Source organism: Typopeltis vanoorti, chromosome 18 (genome assembly GCF_054136105.1).
Source record: "Typopeltis vanoorti isolate ZY-2024b chromosome 18, IOZ_Tvanoo_1.0, whole genome shotgun sequence".
Lineage (NCBI taxonomy): Eukaryota > Metazoa > Arthropoda > Arachnida > Uropygi > Thelyphonidae > Typopeltis > Typopeltis vanoorti.
In genome coordinates this window covers 90,103,770-90,129,258 of record NC_143566.1, presented here as the reverse complement: position 1 = coordinate 90,129,258, position 25,489 = coordinate 90,103,770, and the positions used below count along the sequence as shown (strand labels likewise).

Below are 25,489 nucleotides of genomic sequence, written 5' to 3'. Positions count from 1 at the left end.
CTGTAGAAAGTGTGAAACACTGTGCATGGATCCAAAAACATTTAAAAGATCTGTAAGGACTGCATTCAGTGTTTAAGGGACGGTGTAGAGTGGAATTGCATTATCAGCAGCATCATATTATGGTATATTATTATATGACACCTCTAGCTAGGGGTCACTGTTAAAGATGTCATGTAATAATATACCACAACAGCAGGAGGCCATTCTACTAAACGCTACAAAATCCACAATTACCACATGCACTGGCACCATGTACTACATACACACACACATGGTATTTTTTTTTTTGTATGTCCTCTGGCAAGTTTAGCTGTTTTAAAGGAAGAAAAACTCTACTACTTCCATATGAGACTGGCCAACTCACTTTGGCCGAAAAAACACAGATTCATGTAATGACAATGATGCATGTCCATTTTTTCAAATGCACTACACAAGTCATTACCTGCATCATCTTTACAATCTATTTTACATATCTGGTACTTATCCCAATGCATGGAAACTCATATCCATTCTTTTCCTATAAAGTGATAGAAGTCAACCATCAAACTCCTGACCAATTGCCATCATCTCAGTCCTCTCCAAAATAATGGAGAAATTCATCAATAGCCAACTCCTCCATTACTTAGAGGTCCACCAATTAATCAGCAACCACCAATACAGATTCTGCCATTCAAGATCCACAGCTGACTTCATAGCTTACAACACCCACTACTGGACACATGCCATGCAAAGGTTTGGAGAAACTTGTGTTGTTGCCCTTGACATTTCCAAAGCCTTTGACTGTGTGTGTGGCAATGTGGCCTACTTAACAAACTGCCATCCTTTGGTCTCCCTGCCACTCTCTGTAATTGGGTAGCCAGCTTTCTCTCTGGTCATTCTCTGCAAATCATGGTAGATGGCTCTTCTCTTTGAGCTTCACCATCAATGCTGGAGTGCCTCAAGGCTCTGTCCTATCATCTACTCTGTCCTATTCCCTCATGAAGTAATCATATCCACAGCCCACAGCTTTTCTGATGATAATACTCTCCACCTATCCTACTCATTTGACAAACTACAGTACTCTTGACATCCTGGGCCACAAGATCAACTACAATCAGTGACTTAAACATTGAGAACAACCTTGTCATGTTCAATGCCACCAAAACACAGTCTTGTCATTTTTCTCACAAAAGAGATCTCAGTTCACAACCCTTACCCTCAGTCCAGACAAGATCGGATCTTTCTGCTTGGACTAACATTTACCTACAGTCTCTCCTGGCATAAACACATCCTATCAGTAGCCTCCTCAGCATCCAAGAAACTAGGCAGCTCTTTTGTTCCAAAAGACTATTTTATACCCAACCAATTCTTAACTATATACAAATCCAAATCTGCCCATGCTTTGAATGCTGATCACATGTTTGGGATGGTGCACATAAAACTTTACTTGCAATCCTTGATGCTGCCCAGAGATGAGTAATTAGGCTCATTAATGATTCCTCTTTTACAGATTAACTTCAACCTATATCTCACAGACACAGTGTTTCGGCACTGTGTCTATTTTACAGGTACTTACATGGTCACTGCTCCAGTGAATCGGCAACTAGTATTCCTTCAATTTCAGTTGCACCTGTTAATACAAGAGCAGCTGCTTCCCACCATCTCTTTACTGTGCAGTGTAAAGTTTTCTATTCATTTAATAGCAACCGTACACAAGGATAAGATGGTTAGTCCTATGCCTCCTGGCGTATCCTATGTCTGTAGAAGCGTCGAGTTCTTAAGGCCGGTTTGCCTGCTTGTGGGATGAAAAACCCCAGATAAAAAAACCCCAGATGTGGGGAGAAAAACCCCGCAGTCCATGCCCAAGACCAGCTAACTTGGCTGTGTCTGAGAAAGATCTAATTTCTTCACGTCAGTGATGGGAACTGAATCCAGGATATTCCTTTCCCAGGCATATGGTTGTAAAGTACATAGCCACTCGGCCAACCATGTGGACGGTAGGACTGGTCATGAAATGAAAATCACTATCCTGTGCTCTAAACCATTACAGTCAATAAATATATTTGGAAACACAAGGCACTGGTATCAAGTGGAGACACTAAAATTTGTATTAATGAAATAAAATAAAAATAAAAAATAATTCAAAATAAACCAATACACAGACCTGTTAATAAAATTTAATTTAAAACCTAATGGATACAATTTTGTGTACATATTAAAATGCAATGGAAATGAGCTGTACAAATCTGAAAGTCTAAATGCCTCATCAGCTGTTTAAGAAACTTATATTTGTGATTATATTTAAGTTTATTTTTTTAAATAAAGCCTTGCAGCCACCTGTTGTCAGAGCCACTGACAGCCACCTATGTCAGAGCTCACATGCTGGTCTCTATAGTGAAAAGAATTTGCTATAGAGACTAGCAGGTGTTTATTATTATTATCAAATTTGTTAATGGATACATCTCACATGAAAACACAAGGTAAATAAGTAAAATATTTATTTACTTATTTCTTTGTGTTTCCATGGGAACTGGCGAAGCCTTATGGTACAAATATCTCCCAAAGAATGGATACATCTCACACATTACACATCACATCACATGAAATTAAAAAAGAGTTAATCTCTATTGTATGCCATTACATGTGTTAAGTAATTCAGTGTTAAATTGTGAATGAAGCTATGTTATGTAATTTATTATTTTTCATTCACATTTAACATTGCTTATTAAATATTAATCATGGCTTATATAAAATTAATTATTATTCCTTAATTGAGAATTACTAATTAAATATTTATTCAAAACCTGACCTACTATTAATTTATGAAATAATAAAATCTATAGAATTTTGTATAACCAAATATGTATGATGTAACGTAAAGTGTTATTTTATATTTAACTGTATACGTAATCAAAAAGTTGAAATAGTAGCTTAAATATTTTGTTGTTCTTATTTGTGAAATATTTAATGTTATGTAATCACTCATGTAGTAGTAAAAGAGCATACATTACATTAGCGAAATGTTTACGTTTAGTCTATTGTCATGGAGACGCACGCGTAAACAACCACGAGTGGAGAAGAACGTGGCGTTCGAACGTAAGGTGGGAGTGATGGTCATAGATAAAAGAGAAAGTAATAAGGGAGGTTAGAGGTAAGACAGGGAAGGAAGAGAGGAATTATTATTAAGGAGTGAGGAGAGAGTTTTGCGGAACCAAGATTATAAAATCCTCAGGGCAGAAATTTATGAAAATATTGTTCGGAAGTGAACCAATAAGTAGTGAATCATAAAGTTTAATATTATAAGCGAAATCAGCTGCTGTTGTGAAGAAAGGTTAATGTCGTAATCAGATAAAAAGGAAACTGGACAGTCAATGCGAAAATTCTGATTAGTTCCAGTTAATCTGGATTACGAATTTAATTCTATGTTGCCCTAGGAAAAGATTATATTGATTACTTGGAGAAAAGTGAACAGGAAAAGATATTAGTACCTAATTACTGTTGTTTGGAATAGTGAAGTGCGACTTACAGTAATACAGTTCAAACTGTGGAGAATCTTTATTATGTGTGTTCCGCTAACGTCAATTAAGTTAATTCATAAGTGCTCTCTCAATAATTTGATGTGTTGAAGAATTTGTCTGGTAAGAGTAGTTGTATAAGTTTGTCTATTCTAGCATTAACTGTGATATATCTCTGATGCTCAAGGACCGGAATATATTTGTTTGGAATATTGCTTACGTAGTTTATTACCTGCTGTGAATATAAACATTGAACTGATAGATTTGTGAAGACTGATTAAATGTGAAGTTGTTATATTAACTTGAGATAAGAAGATTTGTGTTTTTGAGACTGTGAATAGTATATGAAAGTTAGAACATTGAATTAGTATCAGTGACCTAAGAAGAAGTGTTAAGTTAATTGTATAGTTCCATTTTGAAATAGAGTTCTTGTATTTGTTAACCATATCATATATTAAATGTTTTATTTTGTTGATCTAAATATTGTGTTTGCCTGAATTCCTTATTATTGCACCGTTCATAAACATTCGAATCGTGCGGGAACCCCAAGTAAAAATGATTATAGATGATTCGGCCTAATGAGATGACTGCTAAACTAATTTAGAATTGATCCTACTATTTATATAGACTAATCTAAGAATAGGGTGGCGCAGTATAAATATAAATTTCCCTACTTTTGGATCGGTGATCACTTCGCAGTTGGTTATTTTAATTATAAAAGTGACTTGAACTAGATGGTGAATTTGAACACGACAGAAAAGAGTCGTCACCACATCAGCAATTAAACACACACACACTGAGATATGGTTATACATAAACAGAATTAAATCAATATAATAACTAAATATAAACATTATTGAAATTTAATACTTGCCTCCTGCATCCCAAATTCTGCTAAAGTAGTAGAATACAATGGATACTGGGGAACTGGAATAATGACTCCTGGCTGGCTTCCATTAATTGGATGATTCAAGATGTTAAGAACAGACTAGGGTTACAATAATAAAAAAATCCATTAAAATATTCCTGAAAACCAAACGAAATATCCAGCACAATCTGTTGGGAGAAACTGAATTGGTTGTATTCATTATTGAGAACTACTACTGTATTAGAGCAACAACTTTAATACAAACCAAGTTAGCTTGGTTTATTAACATCAGCACTCCATGGAGTCAGGCTCATCGTGGGAAGTAGAAAGTATTTTTAACTTGCGTATAATTATGTTAAAGATACCAAGCAATTTTAAACTTGGTTTTACTCCATTTTTCCCAAGTGAGCAAACAGACAAAATGTCAAGTTTGCGCCTGCAATTGATGCAAGACTAGCTGATCCCGCAGGTAGTGCAAGACCAAGGCAACTCGTGGTAAAGGTGGAGCAAGCTCTTTACCACGAGTTGCCTTGGTCTTGCACTACCTGCGGGATCAGCTAGTCTTGCATCAATTGCAGGCGCAAACTTGACATTTTGTCTGTTTGCTCACTTGGGAAAAATGGAGTAAAACCAAGTTTAAAATTGCTTGGTATCTTTAACTCATCGTGGGAAGTCTACACTCTCATGCACAAGGATCAAACTGTCTTAAATCCACTCACACTTTCTGCACTTACCACACTTTCAGATAACACAACAATTCCACTCACTAACTACTCATCATGCAAAATACCTGTTCTACACTCCTTTGCTCATACTTACATTTACAGCTTCCAGGGAAGGCATCTTGTTCTACCCTTCTCTCTCTCTCTATGAAAAATCTCATGAATCTCCTTGTAATCTATCCCCACCAACTTATACATCTCAATTATATCCCCTCTCTGTACACCGTCAACAGGGTGCAGCACAGAGACAGCCTGCCTCACGGCACCACTTAATAAGGGTGCTCGTTCAGCCATGTTGCGGTAGATGCTGTATTACAGTGCTGCATTACAGCAACAAGATATTTTACAAATATATGGCATTTGGTTTAGTTTATGTGCTTATTATATTTTAATAATAAAAATATTATTATTATTATGTGACACCTCCAGGGAGTCCAAAGACTCGTTGAGGGAGAGTGTGCCAACAGCATCGAACAATTGTACCCCTTCCAACTACTAACCGTGCTCTCAAACTTGTTTAACTTTTTGTGAGCCATTAGTAGCAGAGGCTCTACCAATTGACCAACCTTTGCTGGCCATACATATTTATAGTCATACATACTAAAACTAAACATTTTAGAACGCACTTATTAGATCAGTGTTTCTCAAAGTGTGGTACGTGTACCCCCAGGGATACATGAAAGGTTGTACTTCAGGGGGTACGTGACAATTTTCAGCTATGCATCATTAATGCATGGAATCATTATTAAGAAAAAAAGAATTAATTTAAATGTTAATTAATTTAAACTCCTACTCAAATTGAGAGTTACTATCACCCTGACGTGAACGTCGGGGCGATAGTAACTCACAATTCCTGTTAGCAGAGCAAGTGGGAAAGAAGTTTAACCAGTTTAAGCTTGGAAGTTTTTCCACGCTTAAACTGATTCAAAATTATGCAAACAGCAATGACCGAGAAAGATTGGTTGGTCCAGCAACTATATCGATAGAGGCAGACACAGCTTATAATTTATATTTAGAATAGCTTATAAACAGTTTTATTGTGTGATATCTCCATAGTGCAAACATTTAATTAATATTATTATGTAATTATTTTACATTAATGTTTATCTTGTAATAAAAACAAAATAGCAATTGGATATTTTCTTATATTTTTGGCTTATAATCCATCATAGACCTAAATGGAGGAATAGCATAGATGGTGAAAAACTACAAATCCTTATATTTGCCGATGATCTAGTACTGATATCCCACAACCCTAGAAGACCTAGAAGAAATGGGTGAAAAAATACACAAACAGCAGTAAGATAGGCTTTGAAATGAATCTAGAAAAAGCAAAATGGATCAAAAACATCTACACAAGTGACAGTCACCTATGTGTTGATAACATCCCTATAGAACAAATTGACCCCTACAGTTACTTAGGACAAATAATAAAAATGAATAATGATTTATCTGAAGAACTAGCAAAAAGAAAGAAAGCTGCATGGCTATCATTCAACAGACTAAAAGAAACACTTACTGATCCAAATCTTGACATCTCTGTGAAGGCAAAACTATTTAATAGTGACATTCTTCCATCACTCACATATGGATCAGAAACATGGCACACAACAAGGAAAGAAGAAGAAACTCTCAGAATAACTCAGTGTGCAATAGAATGCAGGATTTGTAACATGGAACTAAGAAAGAGATCAGGCATAAAGGATGTGGTAACTGCAGTATATGAAAGCAAGATGAGATGGGCAGGTCACATAGCCAGACTCAGGGATAACAGATGGACATATAGAATACTCAACTGGCAATCAAGAATAAAGAGAAAAGCAGGAAGACCACCTACAGAATGGGAAGATCCACTAGTGAAATCTATGGGTATAACATGGAAGAGAGAGAATCAAGATCGAGATCATTGGAGACATCTTGGTGACCTGCGCTCATGGAGAAATCCTGAGTGAAACACAGGTCCATCAGGAGCAATATTTAATTGTTTGCCAAAGGTCTTGTCCCCTCTACTTCTATTCATAAGGCTCTGCAAGTTGCATTTCCTCAATCTGTCATATATCCCGCTCTATAGAGTTGACACCAACTTACCTTCTCTGGACTATCTCTGTATTAGAATGAGAATATTAGACTACATCCTCATTGCTTTGAAAATCAGGCAACCAAATCTGCAAATGGTAGTCCCCACACAGTTCTGATCAAGGTCTCAAGGGAACCATAACCTCTTTGCTTCTGCACATCAAGGTCTTCCTTGTCATTGCCATAATCCATTATAATGTTCTTACAGTTTCTGGAATGCAACCCCCCCCCCTATGCTTCAAGTCATCCATCATCTTCCACCTTTTTCAAAATTTTCCCATAAACTATATACTCTGCATCCCAAACTTGCCCACCAAATTGCAAAACCTTATGCTTTGCAACATTATAATGACAGATCTACTCACTTACCCACTCATAGTCTGAGATCATTCTGCAAAGCCACAACACTGTATGCCCCTCCTCCATAGTTCTTCCCAGCTGCATATCTCCAGTTAAGCCTGTTTCAGTATCATTAACATGAAAGTTAAACAATGGCCCCAAAAGCCGAGTGCCCTGTGGCTAGTGGAGTTTCTCTGTTGGGATACCACTCCTCCAATACACAACTTGTTTCTGACAGTCAATCACCTATCCAACTCATAGTTCTCTCATCTAATCCCATCCATATCCCATCCATCCATAGTTACCAGTTTGTTATGTGGCAGTCTATAAGAAAGTTCTGAAAAATCCAAGCACCTGCCTTATCCAGTGACTTCGTTACCTTGTTATAGTACATAAGCAGATTGCTAAAGCTTGACCTCCCCCTAGCAAATCTATCATCAGAGAGAGAATGGCACTATTATGAACCCACTTTTGAATCCTAGTCCTCACCAATCTCTAACACCTTATTGTTCTTCCTCTTTGTGAAAAAGAACAATTTTCTCGGAACTCTGCGTGTTTCATGACTCATGATAAATAGATGTAACAAGAGTGCCATTAATTTCATGGAGCATTCCTCGAATACATGCAATGATATATTTTCAAGTTCCACTGACATATTAACATCAGGTTTACTTAATTCCTCATACTCCCTGCTCACTCACCATAACTTCCTCTTCCACTATACCCTCTAACTCCATTGAAGTTATATAGTGAAGTATCAACTGCAGTTAGCTAATAAAACCAAAAAGAATCCCAGAAAGTTCTTTTGATATGTAGCTAGCAAAAAAAAAAAAAAAGCATGATTATGGAAGGATAGTACTGATTGGAGAATATATGATATAAGAAAAACTGCAGTAGAAGATATACTTGTGATATTTAATGAGCAGTTCATAAAGGTCTTTCATTCTTGTGATATCATGGAGTGTCTGAGAGCAATTGATTATGAGCAGGGGAGACTGCTGACCGCAAGTGAGCAAGAAGTATATGGGAAATTGAGCAAGCCTAATGTTAATAAGGCTGTGGGACTTGATAATATATCATCACATATTTTGAAGGAATGTGCCTGGGAGTTGGCATCTGCCTTCGCATATTTTTTTAATATGAGTCTTGGACTGGATCAAGTTCCAAAGGAGTGGAAGGAAGGAAAGATTGAGCCACTTCAATAAGAGAGATGACAGAACTCAAGCATATCACTATAGGCCTATCTGTGTATCAGGTGTCATGATTCAGTTGTTGGAGAAGCTGGTGAGAACCAGGATCCAGAACTGAGTTCAAAACAATGGTATTATCTTTGATGGACACCATAGATTTGCAAAAAGGAGGTCATGTTTTAGTAATCTACTTACAGGAACAGAAGTAGCAGGGAACAGCATTTTTCAGCAGGACAGAAAGGCAAAGCATGGTGGTGGAGTACTACTCATGATAAGTGACGACTTATGTCCTCTAAGAATGGAGGCTTTGGACGGCAATGACACTAATGATTTTGAAAGTATATGGTGTGAGTTAGAGATAGGCAAGATGGGATATTTAGTGGGGTGTTGTTACAAACCAAGGAGCACAAAGAGTGGAGATCAGGAGATGTTTAGACAGTTGAGTTCAGCAAGTTATCAGTGAGAGTGATAACGGTCAATGCGTTTAAGGAGTGGTATGATAGATTTTGTGTTTCCTGGGAGGGACTTCCCATGTTGTCTTGATAGACTTGTGTTTCCTAGGAAGGACCTCCCGTGATGAGTCTTTTGACTCCTTGGAGGCCTAAATAATAATAATAATTATTATTATTACAATAAGGTGGTGGCTTCACAGTGCGTCTGGAAAATTCATCACAGTACAATTCATCACGTGGAAAATTCTTTGTAAGAAAATTTAAAATCCCATTTCATGTCATTTCCATATATGAAAAAAAAAAAATTTTCTGTGTTAGTTATTATTTCAATTATATTTAGCATTCTGAAATATTTATTCCGTATAAAGTTATTTTTTTGCTTACTTAGATGCTACAAGCTCTGTAGATGGAATATTAATTTTTACAAAACTGGGACAGAGTGGTTAGGGAAAAGGGCACCATATTTAAGAATATTTAGGGATAATAGTTATTTCAAATTATTAATTGTTAGAATAGTTATTAGAGAGAATAAAATATTTAAGAATAGTTAGGGAGAAAAGGCACAATACTGAAGAATCTTTATTCTTCTAACCTTTCGCTATTTTTCTGTTGTGCGCATTTAGACATCCATCCAGGTGTGATATATGTCGGAAGTTTTTCCACTTGGTTATATTATAAATTAAAGATACCAAGAAATTATATACGTAATCCTTTATCCAAGTGTAAGCAAACAAAGTTGGTGCCTGAAGTATTTTCAGGATTTTATATTTAGTCTTCTTTAATGAAAAAAAAAAATCATTATAATAATAAAATATATATATATATAAAAGATATAGATGGTTGCTCCCAAAGTGAAATACCTAATTAATTACTTCTCTTGTGAACAATTCAAAAATAAACTATAATCAGAAATATCATGTCATTAACAACCGACTAGATACTGTACCCTCTCCCACCTGTGGATTCAAATCTCACAATACACATGAATGTTTGTAATTGTTATTAGGTGAGAGATGAATTTCTTCATCTGAAAATACTAGCATTAGAGGAAAAGATAAAGAATAGTATAGCAGCTGCAGATAGCAATTTAGCTTATCTTGATTTACATCATTATGTAGCATTCATGAAATTTTATTATCATTTTCTTCAATATAATTACTCAAAATTGCACCTATGATCTTAAACTAGCTCTGCAAGATGTCTTTACTATGCAGGAAAAGTGTAGTGATTTTCAAAATACATGTGTGTTCAATAACTAAAACACCTCATCTCCTAAATTAGTTCAGATAAAGTGTGTGTGTGTGTGTGTGTGTGTGTGTGTGTGCGTGCAGCACATGAGGGTGGTCTGAAAAGTTCTTGGCCTAACAATGAAAACACAAATTTATAATTTCAAAATTTGTTTTATTTTTCAACATAATCACCCTTAAGACTAATACACTGATTCCAGTGATGCTCCAACGCCATTATCCCGTCCCTTTAGTGGTTCTCGGTAAGATCTGCAAAATACCCCTCTACAGCTGCAATTACCTCTTGATTCCAAGATAAACGCTGACCAGCAAGGAAGAGTTTTAGTTTTTGGAAGAGACAGAAGTCAGAAGGAGACAAATCTGAGGAATAGGGTGGGTGTTCCAACAATGCACAGTGCAGATCCCTTAATTTTCTCATTGCCAAAACACTTTTGTGGGCAGGTGCATTATCCTGATGAAAGATGATTTTTTTCTTCTGCAAACTGCGTCTTTTCTCATGAAGTTTTTCGTCTAGTCTGGTTAAAAGATTGGAATATTCTCCGGTTATTGTTTTAGCCTTTTCAAGATAATTAATAAACAAAATGCCTTTAGCATCCCTAAACACTGATACCATGACCTTTCCTGCTGATGGAACCGACTTTGTCTTCTTTGGTGATGAAAAACTGGCTTCTTTCCACTATTTTGACTGCTGTTTGGATTCTGGTGTGTAATGGTGAATCCAAGTCTCATCCATAGTAATAAATCAACACACAAAATCAGTTTTGTTCTTGTTAAAACACTCCAAGCACTGTTCAGAGATTTTCATGCGAGTGCATTTTTGATCTGCTGTGAACAAGCGCAGCACCCATCTTGCACAAAGCTTTTTCATATCCAATTCTTCATGCAAAATATATCCTACACGTTCTTTTGAAATGCCTATAGTCGCAGCAATTTCACACACTTTGACTCGCCAGTCATCCAATACCATATCGTGCACTTCAATGATTTCTGGTGTTGTTACACTTTTCAGACGTCCTTCACATGGATCATCTTCAAGGCTGGTACGGTCACGTTTAAACTCAGCAGCCCATTTCCTAATTGTCAAAAATGAAGGAGCCCATAAATTTTATGAACTTCAAATGAATTCTTTTGGCATAAACCTTCTTTTACAAAGAATTCATCTGAAGTTCACAAAAAATATATGGGCACGATACTCAATTTTATCCTTTTCAAGGGATACAGACAATATTTTTGCTTCAGACAGTTGTATAAAACAAACTACTTGATAGAATGACTTGCAATTTTACATGGATGCTTATGACAGATGTACCAACTTAGAAAAAAAACTTGTTGATAGTGTTGCCATCTATGGTCGAGGCCGAGAACTTTTCAGACCACCCTCGTATATATATTTTATATATTATATAAATGTGTATATACACGTGTATATCTATATAAGTGTGTATATATATCACACGCACACACACATATATATACACACACACATATATGACATCTGGATGGGTGTCTAAGTGTGCAGAACAATAATGAATGGTTCCCAGAATAAATATTCTTATAAATAAATAGAATAAATGTGGATGTAGAAGGCTGCCAATTATGACAAGCTTAGGAGACAGCTTGGAACTATAGTGTGGAATAAGGAGTTGAGCAGTATGGTAATAAATGCTGCTTTGGAACCGACTAAGAAATATATAACAGCATCAATGTGTGAATGTATTCTGAAGGTCAAAAGGCTGAATAAGATAGGTGTAAAATTGATGAAACATGAAATCTGGAAAGAAGGCACTTTGGAGAGCATACAAGATAAATAATGGTAATCGGTTACATAAAGAGTATAAAGAAGAAGCCAGTCGAGTGACTCAGTAAGGAAAACAAAAGTTCAGTATCAGCAGATATTAGCAAATCAGACAAAGAAAAACCCTAGAGAGTGTTATAGATGTGTGGCAAATAGAAGGAAGAGTGATTATGGTAAGACAATATTAATAGATGAAAATAGTAGAATGGTGACTGCTGCAGAAGACATTGTTTAGGTATTCAGTGATCAATTTATAAGATTGCTTCTTCTCATCTGGATGAAATCATGAGAAAGTTAAGTGTAGAGGACATAGGAAAGAACAGCATAATTTTGAGTGAGCAAGAAGTATATGAAGAAATAAATAAACTTTATGTCAATAATGAGATAGGATTTGATGACATATCACCATACTTCTTAAGGGAATTGGCAGTAGCATTGGCATGCCTGTTTAATAAGACCCCTACAACAGCACAAGAAGGTCACTAGTGGTGTGCCACAGCTGTCAGTTTTGAGACCATTGTTGTTCAATTTGTATATTAATAATATTGGCGATAATGCAAATTGGGGAGAGCAATGCAGAGTCAAGCATATATTATGGTCTTACAGGAGGATTTGAAAACATTGCATGAATGGACAGTTAAGTGGGCTGTCAGTTCTATGTTGCAAAGTGTAAAGTTTTGAAATTTTGTAAGCAATGATAGGATGCAAAGTATACACTTGGTGGGGAAACTTCAAAGGTAGAAGAGATGAGAGATGATGCAGAGGACCCTGACATGCAAAATATAAAGAGGTTATGATGCCATTGTATAAGGTCTTGATCAAGCCCCATATGAATTGTTGTCCAGATTTGGTTGCCAGGTTTTCATGGTGATGAAGATATGTTAGAAAGGTCCAGTGAAAATTCACAAAGGCAGTCAGTGGTCTTTGGAATGTGGAGTATGAGAATAAATTAAGAGAATGTAAATTGCAAACTTTATGAATAGAAGGAAGAGGGGAAGGGAGAATATGATTGAAACATACAAGTTAATCAGGAAGTGTTATCAGGAGAGATTTTTCATAGAATTGGAGGGGGTGGGTAGAACAAGAGGCCATTCCTGAAAACTGTATAAGTAGGGTGTGAGCAGAGGAGTAGGCTCTTTACACGGAGAGTGGTTGTTGAATGGAATACATTGCCTGAGATGTTGTGAATATTGAATCAGTTTAAGGCACAGTTGGATGAGCTTTGTTTGTTAATGTATACCTTCCACGATGAATCTTGGACTTCATGGAGGACAGATGTTAATAATAACTTGCAATTAACTGAAATTTCAAACCATACAAAAAACCAACTTAAAACAGGAATGATCTTGAATATGCTGCTCCTTTCTGTGTGTGTGTGAGAGAGAGAGAGAGAGAGAGAGAGAGAAAGTGCCTACCACACACACACACACACAAATTCAGTCCCATTGCATTTTTTTCCCAAACTTTGTATGTTGAAATTCTTAAGATTTCCTGGTATCTTCTGGTACATGCAACTGGTAAAGTTCTAAAGAGAAAGAGGTAAATTTTGCTATTGCTTTCATGTGTTTTGACAAGTTTGACATTTTAACAAAACATTTCACTGATTTCTCTCTCTCTCTCTAAATTATTAGATTTAGAGGGGGCTTCAATGCAATCAGCATTAAAAACAGACTAAATTTATGTTAGGGTCTGGGCACACTCCTAGACAAAACAGAGATGTGGCCAGTCACCGTGGAAGAGACAAGAACCTCATCACGTAACCTTCCATAGTAAACCATGAATCAGAGAACTATGTCGGATTTAAGCAATAGAGACAAAGTTGAACCCTCTGAAACTTTTGTCTCTCGGAAACATTACAGGGAAGAAGAAAAAGAAACTCAGGAACATAGGATGGATACTATGAAAATAGCATATGATGAAGATACCTTAAACCCTCCAGGGAGGGTATCTCCTGATCCTTCATGTCTGAAAACCAAGAATCTTCTCTTAAGGCTTCCAACTTGGAATGTAAGGACCTTATATGAAGCTGGGAAGTTAGATAACCTTATACAAGAACTTGAAGCAATGAAATTGACATTGCTGGTATCAGTGAAGTCAAATGGACTACTAGTGGAAAAATAAACAGAAAGCGCCATTCAATTATATACTCATGTGGAGACAGTCATATGAATGGAGTAGCATTTGTACTAAAAAAATACGATTGGGCAATCCTTACTTGGATTTTGGCCCATAAGTGACAGGATAATTGCATTAAAAATTGCAGCTCAACCTTTTAATATTTTTATCGTCCAAATATATGCACCTCCTTCTGATTACCAAGATGAAGATGTAGAATATTTCTATGAAAGCATTCAAAATGGGAGATCTAAATGCTAAAGTAGTCTCAGAAAAGATCTCTTCCTGCATGGAAAACCAGGGCCTGGGACATAGAAATCCAAGAGCAGAAAGATTGATACAGTTCTGTGAAGAAAACAATCTGGTAATAGCAAATACTTTATTTAGCCACCCTCCTAGAAGACTTTACACATGGAAAAGTCCTGCAGACAGCTGTAGCAACCAGATTGACTATCTAATGATTAAAAAAGATTCTGGAATAACATCTTACAAGCCAAAACATACCCAGGGGCTGATATTGAATCAGACCACAACCATGTGGTCTTTAAAGCAGCAATAAAATTAAAGAAAACAATGAAACCTCTAAACATAGAAAAATATGATCTTGGCTCCCTTAAAAATCAATAAATACAAGATAAATTTTTAAAGGAACTGGCACAATCCACTGCTGTTAATGCTCCTGATCCCACCAAGTATCCTTGCCCTAAAGATGAGATTGAGCATAGATGGCAGAAATTTAAAGAGGGCATAAAAAAGGCAGTAAAACAAACAATTCCCAAATTTGAGAAGATGAGTAAACCCTGGATGAATGACAAGATACTGAAAATGATGGAGGAAAGAAAGAAACACAAAAAATTGTCCTGAATACAAGAACTTAAACAAGTAGATCAGGAAAGAATGTAGGATTGCAAAAGAACTATGGCTCAACAACAAATGCAAGGAAATTGAAGTTCTGGACAAAAAGCACAAAACCAGAGAACTTCATGAAAAAATTAGGGAGCTAACTAGCAAATCTGGCAGAAGGGGTAGGCTACCATTGCATTGAAGATACCAATGGAAACATCCTAATGGAGAAAGACAAAATAAGGAACAGATGAGAGAGTATTCAAAGGAACTCTACAATCATGACAGAATAGATAAGCCGATGCAAGAAGATTTGGAGGGGCCTACTATTCTTAACTGGGAAGTAAGAAATGCCATTAGGAAACTGAGACCCGGAAAAGCTCCAGGAATGGATGGAATTATGGTAGAATATCTAAAAGCTTTAGATGATAAGGCTATAAGATCACTGACTGACATATGTAACAAAATATATGAAACTGGACACCTGCCAAAAGATTTTAAGCACTCAACGTTCCTACCAATACCTAAAAAATTGAAGACAATCAAGTGTGAAGGTATAGAACAGTCAGATAGCAAAAGTTATGTTATATATCATCCTAGAAAGAAATAAACATAAAATCAAAATGGAAATGAATGAAACACAATCTAGTTTTCAGGAAAATAAAGGAACTAGAGAAGGACTCTTCAACATCAGAACTATTACAGAAAGATATCTGGAGAAGCAGAAAGACGTCTCCTTATGTTTTATTGACTACACAAAGGCCTTTGACAATATACAACATGAACAACTAATCAAATGCATCAGAAATTTAGAAGCAGATGGTAATGATACCAGATTATTGATAAATCTATATTGGGAGCAAAAAGCCTCAATAAAAATATGAGGAGAAATCTTGGAATAATTCCCAGTAAAGAACGGTGTCAGACAAGGCTGCGTTTTTCTCCTATATTGTTTAACCTCTAAACTGAAAATATCTTCCAGCAATTAGAAGAATTTAAAGGAGTCAGCATAGGAGGCAGGAATATAAATAACTTAAGATATGCAGATGATACAGTACTGCTAGCTAAAAATAAAAAAAAATCTTCAAAACCTAGTAGAAGAGACGTTGAAGCTAAGTGAAAAATATGGACTTAATTTCAACTTCAAAAAAACTAAATCCATGCTGGTAACAAGAGAAAAAGGGAAAGTACCCAATATAAATATTAAGATAATAGGATATACTTTAGATCAAGTAGAATTATATATATTTGGATCAACTAATTACAGAGAATGGAAAGTGTGATAAGGAAATATTAAAAAAAAAGAATAGAAATTGCTAGATCAACCTTCATTAGCATGAAAAACATTCTGACCTCAAGGGAAATTCACACAAAAACAAGAATTAGGCTCTCCAAATGCTACATATAGTCAACACTGCTATATGGAGCAGAAACCTGGACAATATCAAAATATTGTGAAAATAAACTAAAAGCCTTTGAGATGTGGATCCTCAGAAGAATTCTTAGAGTCCCATGAACTGCCAAAAAACTAATTTAGAAATATCAGAGATGACTGGAGAAGATAGGAATCTGTTGAAAACCATTAAGAAAAGGAAAACCACCTACCTTGGTCACATACTAAGGCATGAATCCCTACAAAAAATATTTCTAGAAGGAATGATACAAGGAAAAGGAAGAGGAAGACAAAGAACAGATTGGATGAGAAATATTAAGGACTGGACCTTTTTGTCCTATGAAAAATTCAAAATAGAAGCACAAAACCGTACATGGTGGAAGCTCGTGGTAGTCAACCTCCTGGAAGATGACATCTGACAAGAAAAGACAAATTTGTGTTCAAGTAACTTTAAAATCGAGTTTTTTTTTTTTTTTTTTTTTTTTTTTTTTTTTAAATACAGCATATACATCTTGAAACTGAAAACATTGGCCAATTATCCATATCGACTGATGTTTTAACAGCATGACATCTTCATTCATCCTGTTCTTTTGTATACCTTCAGGGCTTTATCATACACTGAGAAAATAGGTTATGAAAATTTCTTTTGAACATAACAGTAAGTACAATTTTGTTGCATGCATTACTTTTACTTCATGCAATGATCTATAACAATGATCACTGTTTTAGTAAACTTAAGAAATTAAAATGTACAAATTACAGACAATGACTATAAGCACAAAAGATAAGATTTAATAAATAATACTTTACATACCCGAATAGCTTCACTTGCACCAGTTGTCAATATAATGTCATCGTAATTTGCTGGAAAACCATCCCGCCTTTCAATGTGCTGTGCCACGTGTTCTCTAATGACCTCCACTCCATCACTATAAGTGTATGCACCTGGCCAGGAGAGAGGCTTTAATGGAAGCCTGGCCTGGAACAGTGACTAGATTTACAACAGGAATCATCTCAGTATATCTAGTAAGTGGGCATTTTGTTCCTAGTTCATATCTTCACTTGTATGAATGTTAGCAAATTATTTACATGTGCCCATAATTAATGTTTATTCATACAATTAAACTGAAAATATTACTATTATTATTATTATCATTATTATTCAGGCCTCCATGGATTCAAAAGACTCATCGTGGGAGGTCCTTTCTAAGAAACACGTCTATCAAGACTTATTGAGGGAGGTCCCTCCTAGGAAACACAAAGTCTATCATACCACTCCTTAAACTCATTGACCGTTCTCGCTCTCACCACTCTATCAGGCAATGCATTCCATGCATTCTTTGTCACACAAAAATCAAACATTCAACTACTTTAAACTCGTTTTTTTCTGCACTTGCAACACTCTCAAGCAATAAATCCCTCTCACAAACTAATGCTTTCCACTCTTCATGCATAGATCCATTCACTCCAGGCTCACTTGCATCCCTTCACTTTCTTTTCTCTAATATTCTCCCTCCTTACTCTCTCACTTATCTGCCTTCTTCTCATCTCTTTTCTTAATACATCATTATCGACTTTTTCTCCCTTTTTCCTAGCACTCCATGAAGGAGAGAATGCGAACCCTCTTATTCCCATTTTCTCTCCTCTCATTTCTATAACTTTCTGTCACACTTCTTATTCATATCACATCAGTCAGCCTATCAAGTCTTCTGGTTTCTACTTTCACACCAGTCAACTCATTTTTCATACTTTTCACTTCCAGTACCCATGTCACTCTCTCTAAGCATCCTACCCTCACTTAAGATTCCCTGACACAGTCAACACTTCCTTCAGATCTTCCATATCTCCAGTCACACCACCTTATGTCAAGTAGCCTTTACCATAGCTACCATAGCAAGCAAGAGTCCATAGCTACCTCATGATTACTCCCCCCCCCCCACACACATACCAATCATACTACTAGCAACTCTCTCCCAGCAAACACTAGTTTCTATAGCACTACTACTACTACCACTGATTGCTGAGATACTGATATCAAAATCATCCAACTCCTCCCACTTCTAAATCTCATTCAAACATACACTTTTGAATGATGACACTTTTTAAATGATGCAAAGTCGTTGGCACAGCATAAAAATGTAATTTTTACACCACTTAAAATGGTGGCCAGCTAGGTAACAACAAATCAATAATGAGTTACATTATTGACAGTTGACATAATTCATAAAGAAACGGCACAACACACAAAGCCAACATATTAAAAAAAGTACTTTAAGCAGAAACTTCAAATGTAAACACACCAAATTCGATACCATCTCTGGGTAAAGTTTATGCTAAAGCTATAATAGATTGCTAATTAATATTCAAACTTAACTTTTTTTTTCTTTAATCAGGCATTTGTACTATACTCAAATCTTTGTTTGTTCTCAAGCAGCAAAAAATGTTAGAAATCAAGTAGGTACAAGAATGTGGTTTGATGTTGAATCAAGTGTCAGAGAAGAGTACACATTTTTCCAATGTCATTCATCATCTATAAGCATCACATTATGAAGGAAAGTGGCATTAAACCTGATATCAAAATTGGAGATGTTAATCTCAGCTGTTTATGCAGATGTTATTGTTGTTATGTTCCATCATGGTGATTCTATGAACATATGCTCTCCATTCAGATCTGTCCCTAGCTATATCTTTCAGAATTTCCAGGCACATTCCAGTTACTTCTTTCATAATATGTCCTCACATACTATGTCCAAAGTATGACAATTTTTGCTATGGTATTCTTAGTAAACGTCTCCAAGCCATAATTCAAATGCATCTATCTTCCTTCTTTCACTCTTTCTCAGGGTCCAACTTTCACATCCATATAGTACCACAGGGAATACCATTGCATACCATACCAGCTTTGCTAATTCTGTTGTTTATTTCCATATTTATTTGGCCATCTTCACGAAAATTATGCTTAAATAGTTGAAATGTTTTACATGTTCTATAGGTTTGCCATTCAGGATACAGTTGTTTTTAATTCTTGGATATTTTCATGGAATTTTTCTTTTTACTGTTGATTTTCATAAATTGATCATAGCAGTTATTTAGTTTGTTAAGATATATGAGTATATCATCTGCAAATACATTTTAAGAATGGCAGGGCTGGAGGAGTCTTCAATCATCATCATTAAATTCCTGCCATGTACCCTCAAAGGGTGTACAGGATATGACAGTACTACATGAAAAAATTACATCATTACTAACTTCCTATCTACAATTTTCCTCCAAATCAGTCTGTTACTTGTCAAGACTCCAACATTATCAGATCTTATATTTCTATCGTCTAAGGCACTTTGTACCGTATCAATCCACCTATATCTTGGTCTTCCTCTGGGTCGTTTTCCTGCCAACCTGGCAGAGAACACTTGTTTTGCTAATCTTTCCTCTCCCATTCTATTTAAGTGACCATACCACCTGAGATTAGCTCTGCTAACGCATTCCTGGATGCTGACAATGTCAAGTTCTTTCCTAATATCCTCGTTTTTAATATGATATTGCCATTGATGCCATCTGTTCATGCCTCTAATCTTTCTCAGGACTCTCATATCTGCGGTCTCTAGTCTTTGGTCAAGTGTTTTACTTCTGACCCAGCTCTCAGATCCATAAGTTAAAACTGGTTTGAACACTGTCTTGTATACAGCTAATTTAGTGTTCCGACTAATTTCTTTTTTATTCCATAAAACTTTATTCAATTGACTTCCCACTATACCAGCTTTGCTGATTCTGTTGTCTATTTCTATATTTGATTTACCATCTTCAGCAAAAATCGTGCCTAAGTAGCTGAAATGTTTTACTTGTTCCACAGGTTCTCCATTCACAACACAGTTGACATTTTCAATGATTCTGCCTATTTTCATTGTCTTTGTCTTTTTATTGCTGACCTTCATACCATATCTATTACAACAGTTATTCAATTTAGTCAGAGAATCTTGAAGACTTGTAGCAGATTTATTTAGGAGTATAACATCATCCGCATAAAGCAAAGATATCAGGTTTAATACCACTTTCCTTCATAATGTGATCCACATAGATAATGAATAACAGAGGGGATAATGTACATCCTTGTCTCACACCAGATTTAACATTAAACCATCTTCCTGTACTTCCTTCAATTCTAACTGCTGACTTACAACTCAAATAAAGACTAAGTATTGCTTGATATAATGCCCCATTGACATCATATAACTGTAGCATATTGAATAGCTTCTCTCTTGGCACTTTGTCATATGCCTTTTCCAAATCGACAAAACTTAAATACAGATCTTGTTATATTCCCATGCTTTCTCGACTATTTGTCGTAAAGTGAAGATCTGATCCTGACAGCCTCTATTTGGCCTGAATCCAGCTTGTTCTTCACCAAGCTTTTCTTCCACAATTCTTCTCAACCGTTTCTCAAGTATACTTGCATAGATCTTGCCAGGAACACTCAGTAGGGAAATACCTCTGTAATTCTCATATTCAGTTTTATTTCCCTTTTTATATATGGGTACTATGAGAGCTCTACTCCAATCATCGGGAATTCGTCCCTCTGTCCAGGCTTTCTGAACTATGCAGTGCAGCCACTGTAAGACTTTTATACCACCATACTTCAGCATTTCTGGTCGAATATCATCTACTCCTGCTGCCTTTCCACATTTCAAGCCTTTGATGGCTTTTTCTACTTCAAGTATGGATATGTATTCCTGACTGCATGCCTGGTCAGTGTTTTTTATCACTGTGCTGTAATCACTGCTTGTTTCATTTAGCAGTTTTTCAAAGTAATTACTCCATACTTCAAGGATATCTTTTTCTCCTGTTTTCATGTCACCTCTATCATCTCTAACTCCTTTTACAGCACTCTTTCCTCCATTCCTAAGATTCTTCAACAACCTCCAGAATATTTTGCCACCTTCTTGATATTTATTTTCTATATTCTTGCCAAAGTCCTCCCATGACTTTTGTTTAGCTAGTTTTACACACTGTTTAGCTTTCTTACATTTGTCTCTGTATTCTGTAAGAGTAAAAGCTAACTTATTTGCCAGGAACTGTTGATGTGCTTTCTTCTTTTCCTTCACTGCCTCTTTAACTTCCTGTGTCCACCAGGGAGTTCTGATTTTTTTATCCTTGCACACAACCTCACCACATGCCTCTCTGGCAGAATCAATCAATGTTTTCTTCAGAGTTTGCCACTGAATCTCCAAGGTTTGATTCCTGCTCTCAAACTCTTTCATTTTCTTTTCAATAATCTTTCTGTATTTTAGTCTACAGTTCACATCTGAGAGCTGCTCAACTTTTATCCGCTTTAAAACTTTCTTACATGTTATTCTTTTCAATATGAAATTCAATTTTATCCTGCTCAAGACTAAATAGTGATGACTTCCAATTTCAAATCCTCTGTACACTCTGGTGTCCTGCAGGAGAAAACATCACTATCAACAATAACATAGTCAATGAGACTTTTCTTATTCCTAGCCTCTTCTCTCCATGTGAATTTGTGCACATTTTTATGTTGGAACATGGTGTTAGTAATAACCAGTCCATGTCCTGAGCAGAAATCCAACAGATATTTGCCATTATTATTAGCTTTGCTCTTTTCTCCAAATTTTCCTAAAATATTTTTGTATGTCTCACAATCATTTCTTACTCTGCTATTTAGATCCCTAACAAGGACCAACTTTTCCTTTTTCATTGTGTCAGTTGCTTTTTCTAAAGCCTCAAAAAATTCCTCCATTTCTACCTTAGTAGAACCTTCTGTGGGACCATAGGCACAAATAAGTCTCATTGTCCAGTTCCCCATTCTCATATTTGCCCACATTACTCTACTTGAGACTGACTGCCATTCAAGAAGATTAGCCTCGTATTTTGTGTTGAATACTATGGCTACTCCTTCTTTTCCTTGATTGTCATTGCCTGAATATAACATTTTGTATTTATTGCTCAGAAAGATCTCACCAGTTTTGGTCTTTTTTGTTTCAGTCACCCCTATTATGTCGATCTGGTACTTATCTAATTCGTCAGCTAGCTCCATTTCTTTGCCATTCAGGCTTCTTATGTTGATAGTACCGATCTTTAACTCTGGTGATATTGAGTTGGGGTTTGTTTTCAGATTTGTTTCAGTAGCTGACTTTTCGCTGTTCACCCTGGTTCCCTGGCAAAAACAACGGGGCCTTGTTTAACCGGGCGATGCCCCAGCTGGCATGAAATTTTGTCATGTTGTACCATCATTTTTAATTTTGGTTTAACCAATAAGAATACAATTTGGTCGACTAAATCCCAAATTGCCGCTAAATACGTCTTCAATAGAAATTAAAATTGGTGGAAGAAATATTAATAATTTGAGGTATGCAGATGATACCACCTTGCTAGCAGAGTGCAAAAGAAGATTTTGAGGACTGTATTATATAAGTTAAAGAAGAAAGTGCTAAATATGGCCTTAAACTTAACCTCAAAAAGATAAAAGTTATGGCAACATGTGACTTAATGATTTTGAAGTAGATGGGGAAAAAATGGAAGCAGTTAACAATTTTGTGCTCCTAGGATCCCGAATGATAAAGATGGGTATTGTACTGAAGAAGTTAGAAGATGATTACTACTTGGAAAGAAGGCAATGACAAATTTAAGCAAGATCTTTAAAGATAAAGATATTAGCCTTGCAACAAAAATCAGAATTGTGAAAGCAATGGTATTCCCTGTGGTACTATATAGATGTGAAAGTTGGACCCTGAGAAAGAGTGAAAGAAGGAAGATAGATGCATTTGAATTATGGGTTTGGAGATGTTTTACTAAGAATACCATGGACTGGAAAGCAAACCAATAAATCAGTGATAGACACAATAAAGCCAGATTGCTCTCTCGAAGCTATGATCATCATAGTATTCTTAGTAAATATTAAGCTATGGTATTCTTAGTAAACGTCCCCAAACCCATAATGCAAATACATCTATCTTCCTTCTTTCACTTCTTTCTCAGGGTCCAACTTTCACATCTATAATATTATATATAGTACCATATATATAGTACCACAGGGAATACCATTGCTTTCACAATTGTGATTTTTGTTGCAAGGCTAATATCTTTATCTTTAAAGATCTTGCTTAAATTTGTCACTGTCTTTTTGAGGTTTAAGGCCATATTAGCACTTTCTTCTTTAACTTTCATAATAAGTTCCTCCAAATCTTCTTTGCACTCTGCTAGCAAAGTGGTATCATCTGCATACCTCACATTATTAATATTTCTTCCACCAATTTTAATTTGAATTGAAGACTCCTCCAGCCCTGCCATTCTTAAAATGTATTTGGAGATGTTATACTCATATATGTCTTAACAAACTAAATAACTGCTATGATCAATTTAAAATCAACAGTAAAAAAAAAAATCCAATGAAAATAGCCAGGAATTAAAAACAACTGTATCCTGAATGGAGAACCTATAGAACATGTAAAACATTTCAACTATTTAAGCATAATTTTCGTGAAGATGGCCAAATAAACATGGAAATAAACAACAGAATTAGCAAAACTGATATGGTATGCAGTCAACTGAATAAATTTATATGGAATAAGAGAGAAATTAGTCAAGACATGTACAAGACAGTATTGAAACTAATTTTAATTTATGGATCTGAAAGCTGGATTAACCACGCTACTGGTCAGGAAGTATAATATATATGTCCAAGTTACCATGGATACGAAGTGCATACAAATCGGCCCTTCAGAACACACGCAATTTACAGACAAAAATTACTAGTTGTGGTGGTGTTGGAGGTGGGCGGTAGATGGCGTTGATTCGTAGTAGAGGTAAGGTGTAGAGACAGTTAAAGATGTCCTCCCGCGATGAGTCTTCGGACTCCTTGGAGGTATCAGGAATAATAATAATAATAAAATTCTAATACCATTGATATTACATTGTCTGCACAGTTAGCCTAGTGGCTTTGCGCTTTGTAACCATATGCCTGGGGAAGGAGTGTCCTAGGTTCAATTCCCATCAACGACGTGAGGAGCTTAAGGATCCTCCTCAGCCATAGCCAAGTTAGCCGGTCTTGGGCATGGACAGCAGGGTTTTTACGCCAGTTTATCTGAGGTTTTCATTCCGCAAGCAGGCAAACCGGCCCCGTGAACACACAGGGATACAGTCAGGAATACTTAGAGGCATAGGGCTGATAATCTTATCCTCGTATTTCGGTTACGAAATCCAAGCATGCTTGGAAGGTTGTGGGCCTTAAAGGCTTGTTAAAGCCATTGGGATAGGATTGATATTACATTGAAATATATGATGGATATGAAGTGTATGAAGATGCGTATTAGATCCATAATGGCCGGTGAGGTGGTTAAAAATAAAACACTTGCTCAAAGATACTGGAGTCAACAGATATGAGTTCTGAGAAAGATTAAGGAAGTAAACAGATGGCATCAATGGCAGAATCATATTAAAAACAAGTAGATTAGTAAGGAACTTGATATTGTTAGCATTCAGGTGTGTAAGCAGAGTTAATGTCAGATGATATGGTCACTTAAACAGAACAACAGAAATGGTTAGCAAGGCAAGTGATTTTTTGCTGGGATGGCAGGAAAAAGAACCCAGATAAAAACCAAGATCTAAGTGGATTAATACAACAAGTGCCTTAGAAGACATAAGATCTCATAATATTGGAGTCCTGACAAATAAGAGATAAATTTGGAGGAAAATTGATAACAGAAAGTTAGTAATGATGCAAATTTTTCATGCAGTATTATTACATCCTGTACACCACCCCTGAGGATACATATTAATGATATTGGCAAAGATTTGGATGGAGATATTCAGTTGTTTGCAGATGATGCAAAGTTGGGACGAACCATAAAGAGTAGTGAAGATGTTGTGGCCTTGCAAGAAGACTTGAATAAATTGAGTGAGTGGGCAAGCAAATGGGGATGTGAGTTCAATGTTGCAAAA

At 36.0% G+C, this 25,489-nt stretch overlaps 1 protein-coding gene across 1 annotated transcript in view; it reads right to left on the bottom strand.

The window, feature by feature from the left end:
* Positions 1 to 25,489, bottom strand: part of LOC150096926 (alanine aminotransferase 2-like) — a 185,865-nt gene that overhangs the window by 89,590 nt on the left and 70,786 nt on the right. Inside the window, exons 4-5 of the mRNA XM_090408737.1 lie at positions 17,349 to 17,479; positions 4,369 to 4,482 (exon numbers count right to left, since the gene is read on the bottom strand). Coding sequence (XP_090264863.1) covers positions 4,369 to 4,482; positions 17,349 to 17,479 — 245 coding nt within the window. The remainder of the gene's footprint in view (positions 1 to 4,368; positions 4,483 to 17,348; positions 17,480 to 25,489) is intronic.